Source organism: Nicrophorus vespilloides, unplaced genomic scaffold (genome assembly GCF_001412225.1).
Source record: "Nicrophorus vespilloides isolate i.1.1-1 unplaced genomic scaffold, Nicve_v1.0, whole genome shotgun sequence".
Taxonomy (NCBI): Eukaryota; Metazoa; Arthropoda; class Insecta; order Coleoptera; family Silphidae; genus Nicrophorus; species Nicrophorus vespilloides.
In genome coordinates this window covers 25,292-30,379 of record NW_017096352.1, presented here as the reverse complement: position 1 = coordinate 30,379, position 5,088 = coordinate 25,292, and the positions used below count along the sequence as shown (strand labels likewise).

Below are 5,088 nucleotides of genomic sequence, written 5' to 3'. Positions count from 1 at the left end.
GAAATATTTAGCAGGGAAGCCGAGCCCAGATGGACGAGACGGATTTCACTTTGCATGACTAAACTCTAGAATCCAGTTCCTTTGAATGTTAATTCGCGGAGCCAGAGAAATCCGCGAGCGCGTGAGGAAATGCCCAATCGTCGCCGTATTCCGGATATTTACGTAATCACTTTCGTTGAAACAATGTGCCTAGATGACGGGAGACGCAAAATATGCGTGTATCAGATGTAGTATCAATGGCACGAACCATCCTTCCTTTTTCATTCGATCCTTTCATCTCACCGTGAGCTTCGAATCCTTCTATTTCCATTTTTTTGTTCTCTCCTTCTTCCACCAAGAAAAAAGTCTTCTCTTTTCTCTCATTTTATTCTAATTCATGAACGCATCACACGCCGACGTGATACTTAAAAACTCTCGCATCTACTTTCTTCCAATATCCTACTTTCTCTCTTCTGTTTGGCCTCTCTTCGCCTTTATCTTACTGCCCGAGCGCACGAATCCCTACCTTGGGCGCAATCCAAGAAGTGGGGAACCTCTTCTTCATCATCAAATACTGCTCATATATAATAAGCATCTCCTTACAGCGCAATTATTTTTCGAAAAGACCGCGGCATGGCTGCACGGTAGACACAGATAAATTTCATTTACCAAAAAAAATAATTTATATAGTAGAAGAAACTAGTAGTAGAAGAGTTGCAGTGATTTGTAGTTTAGGTTCTGTAATCAGTGAGTGTGCTTGCTTTTTAAGGATACCTATCAGTTTGGATTTCAGCCATGCGGATACAACAGGTTAGTACATACGTTTTGTACTTATTCTCTCCATTATTTTACCTTTCGTGACTAACTGCAGGATTGGATTCTCTTAGCCCTACGGTTAGTTCAGTATTCGCATTCAATTAGTGCCGTGATCGCATTACGATCGAGATTTGTAATATACACACAAACATATATATGTATATATATATATAACACATGTTATATATATCATCAGTTGTAGCTTTCATAATAACTAATTGGCAACGGAAATGCATTAACTGTGTTTGTGTGCGGCTGAATCCACTATATAAGGTATCCCCAATGCAGATTATCCATTATTTGACACATATGCATTGCATACACTATTAATGTACAGCCAACTTCTCTCCAGCGATATAACATGTCTGTTTGAATTATTCTCCATTAGCCTCAACCTGCGCATGTATACTATATTTATATATGCATTTATTTCCGTTGCATGCAATGAATATTAGCTAACATTTCCTCACTTTGTTTGCAGACGTTTATTGCACTCCTGTGTGCCTTATTGGCATCGCAACAAATCGACGCTGTTGTTAACAATGGCCAAACGAGCGCAGCCTCCGAATCTGAAACGAAGAGCAGCAGTACGAGTAGCGATGCGAACGTCGAGAGTAGCAGCACCACGCAAGTAACAGACTCTGTAGCAGCTAGCTCGGAAAAGGAAGCTAACAGAAGGGAAGCTCCTCTGCAAGGGCTCTACAATATACAACTGCCTCACGAAACCTATGGACCACCTCAGGACTCCTATCTGCCACCAGCGCCTAGTAATCCAGGTCTACCAGCACCAGTCTACGGAGTACCAGATTCTCCAGTTAAGAATATCGTTTATCCTGGACCACCCCCAGATATTCTTCCAGCTTTACCCAACAATTTCCTCGGACCAAAGGCTTTATACGGACCTCCACAGAAATACGGCGCACCTTTCCCGAAACCACCTAAACCCTTCAATCCTCTGTACAATAAACCTAAACCATTCTACGGACCACCACTCAGGCATCCATTCGGTCCCCTTAAGCATCACTTCAAACCGAAACCTTTCTACGGACCTCCAAAGTCGATCTACGGACCACCTCCTAAACCCTTCCATGGCCCACCACCGAAGATCAATTATGGTCCACCTTTGAAGATTCAACAACACCAGATTATTCAAAATCAACATCAACATCATTTCCATCAACAACATCAATTCCAACAACAGCAGCTGCAACATCAATTCCAGCAGAATCAGCAACAAACCTTCTTTAATTTACCAAATTTCCAAAACATTCCTAATCCACCGCAGAAAATTCAATTGCCCCAACCAATAAACAAGGAAGTGTATGGACCACCAAAAACAAATTATGGACCTCCAGAGCCAATCCCGCATGGACCACCTCATCCAGGTATACCAGCTCCACCAACTCCTCCAGAGATTAAATATGATGGATGGCAACCAATTCCTGGATTGATTTCAAAACCACCAACGAAACAATATGGACCACCCACAAGCTCATACGAAGTTTTGAACCAAGGAAACTCTGAACTGCACCTACACAATGACGTTATTCCGCCACCGTTGACTACCAGTCATGGTGTCTCATCTCTGAGCTTGGGATCATCGTATGGTTCTTCTGCTGGTATTAGCGATTCTTATGGAGCACCTTTGAATACGGTGACTGGATCAGGTGGAATTGTTAGTTCATCAGGAGATGCTCATATCCAAAACCAAGATCAAAATACTATTTCCTTGGGATTATCGGCCGCCGGTTTGGGAGGATCTCATGAAAATCATTTGTCACTAATCAAGAGCATTGGCTACGAAATATTCCCTCATGGAGGACACATAAAAGGTGGACAAATTCATAACGAACAATTCAATGGAGGACAGATTCATAGCGAACAATTCAATGCTGGACAAATCCACAGCTCACAATTTAATGCTGGACAAATTCACAGCGGACAATTTAATGCTGGACAAGTTCATAGCTCACAATTCAATGGAGGACAGATTCATAATTCACAATTCAATGGTGGACAAATTCACAATTCACAATTTAATGGACAAATTCACAATTCACAATTTAATGGACACAGTCACAATTCACAATTTAATGGACAAGTACACAGCAGTAAAAATCATGAAGGGCAATTCAATGTACACGAAGGACAATTTAATGGTGGACAAATCCATGATAACCAATTTCAACAAGGCCAATTTAATGGAGATATTCACATAGGAGGAAGTCAAATTCACAGTGGTGATTCTTATTCTGCGCCACCACTCAATAGTTTCTCAGGAAATGGTCCTTACGCAGCGTCACATTCCTACCATAATCACGGTCTTTCATCAGCTTCTTCTTCATCGTCATCATCGTCGTTCGGCTCCAACTTCCAAACCGGTTTCGATAAAGGTTTATCGCTTTCCTCTAGTGGTATTGGTTTGATACCACCAAGCGGCGTTTACGGCGTGCCACCTGCTGGAAGTTACGGAACACCTTTGATCAATCATAAGCTGAATGCTTTGGATTTGAATCCACCAAAAAGACCAGTAGTTTTCAGGGAACCAGTACCAAACGGTCTCCTTCAATCCATCGGCCATAGCGTTGCTCAGAAAGATGTTGCCGGAATCATCGAATCATCTCATTCTTCTGATTTCAGTGGACCCACTTACATCCCACCACCAATCCCGGAATTAGCTAAAGACGAGCCTCGAGCACCTTCCACATTCTTCAGCCTTCCTCAAGTAAACAATCCAACTTCGTTCCAGACAGTTAACAAGCATCATGGTGGATACCACGGTGCACATTCTACTGCGTCGCACAGCTTCGCTGCATCGCTTGGATCTGTTGATACATCTTCCTTCGAAGTTCCACAACCTCAATTACACAACATTCACGGTCACGGTCATGGCCATGCTCTTGGTCACGGTAATGGACTTACCGTGAGCTTGGACCACTCTCTTCCACCAGTCACCATTGACTTGACGCATGGCAATGGAAATTCGTTTGGTTCCGATGTCAAATATGACTGCACTTCGCACAATTCACAACCATTACCACCTCTGCCTTCTCTGACTTATGGAGTGCCTTCTGCAAGCAGTTACACAGCATCGCTCTCTTCTCTGACTACAAATATTGGCAACTCCCAGTATCCTTCTTTCTCTTATGGATCACAAGATTCGCAGACCGCTCACTCTCAACAGAAATCCGTCCATAACGAAATTAGCATCAATAGCGTTGAAGAATCGAGTAAAGAGCATTATGGTAAATCTTTAGCTGAATCTTTTGCTCCTGGAGGTGAAGTTATAAAATCTGAGAGCATTGATTTAAACAACATTCCAGTCCAAGGTGCGTTAGGTTCATACACCCTTCAGATCCAAGCAGCTGATGGTGCTGCTGGTACCAATCCGTCCTCAATTAATGTTCCTCACCATCAACTCTTGAGCGATGGATTATTGCAATCCATCATTGACGCCATCGAACCTTCTCAGCATAAGCCTGCCACTATCTATGGACAACCTCTTATCGTGCAACCTGATATCAGCAGTAGCCTGCAATTGCCATCCTCAGATGTTCATTTACAGTTCAGGACTAGCACCGACGATGATGCCCAGCAATCTATCAAGAGCCAGGTAGTAGTCACTGCTCCTGTCACCGATGAAACTTTGACGACCGAACCGCAAAATACTGACAGCCCGTTACAACTGATCGATGACAACGAGATTGCATTGTACTTCAACGCCAATGCAAAGGAAGCCAAAGACCAGGAGAAGAAAATCGAAACAAGTGAAAGTTTAGAAGTTAGGAACGGCCAACAGTATGGTAGTTACGAACCACAGAAAACAAGCTACGCTTAGGACGTAGCCACTTCTATCCGATATTAGTGCTCAAGACTTTTTTTTATATTACTAGTATAGAACTTTATAGTTTGCATGTGTGAAACTACTATTTAAAATATTTATGGCTCCATTTTTTTTTGTAATTTCAGAATTATTTAATTATTTAAGAATTTAATTTATTGTACTAAACAAAATAAAAAGGAAATATTTATGAAATCTTATGTACAAAATAAAAGATATTTTATAGAAATCGAGTTTGTTTTTATTTAAAAATTCTTTCTTTATTAATTATTTTTCTTCTTCTGTTTTCGGTGAAAACTTCAATTAACGAAACAATCGTATAAGAGTTATTGGGGTTAATGGTATTCTCTCACTATTAATTCTTCTTTTCTTTAGAATGATGTTAGTGAAGAAAGGAATAGAAAAGAGTGGCGCGCTTTAAACAAAAGATGATCCACGGTAATTGAGTCTTC

The 5,088-nt window shown here is 41.3% G+C and overlaps 1 protein-coding gene across 1 annotated transcript; it reads left to right on the top strand.

Annotated features, from left to right (window-relative positions):
* Positions 1-707: 707 nt before the first annotated feature.
* LOC108556737 lies at positions 708-4,709 on the top strand. Its single transcript, XM_017912950.1, has 3 exons — positions 708-789; positions 1,277-2,627; positions 3,015-4,709. Exons 1-3 carry the CDS (start codon positions 775-777, stop codon positions 4,631-4,633), a joined length of 2,985 nt encoding a protein of 994 aa, XP_017768439.1. The 5' UTR covers positions 708-774; the 3' UTR covers positions 4,634-4,709.
* The last annotated feature ends 379 nt before the right edge of the window (positions 4,710-5,088 follow it).

Excerpts from the sequence above, each read along its gene's own strand:
- LOC108556737 (XM_017912950.1), top strand. Across the intron at positions 2,628-3,014 it reads TCATGGAGGACACATAAAAG|GAGGAAGTCAAATTCACAGT; the intron begins GTGGACAAATTC and ends ATATTCACATAG.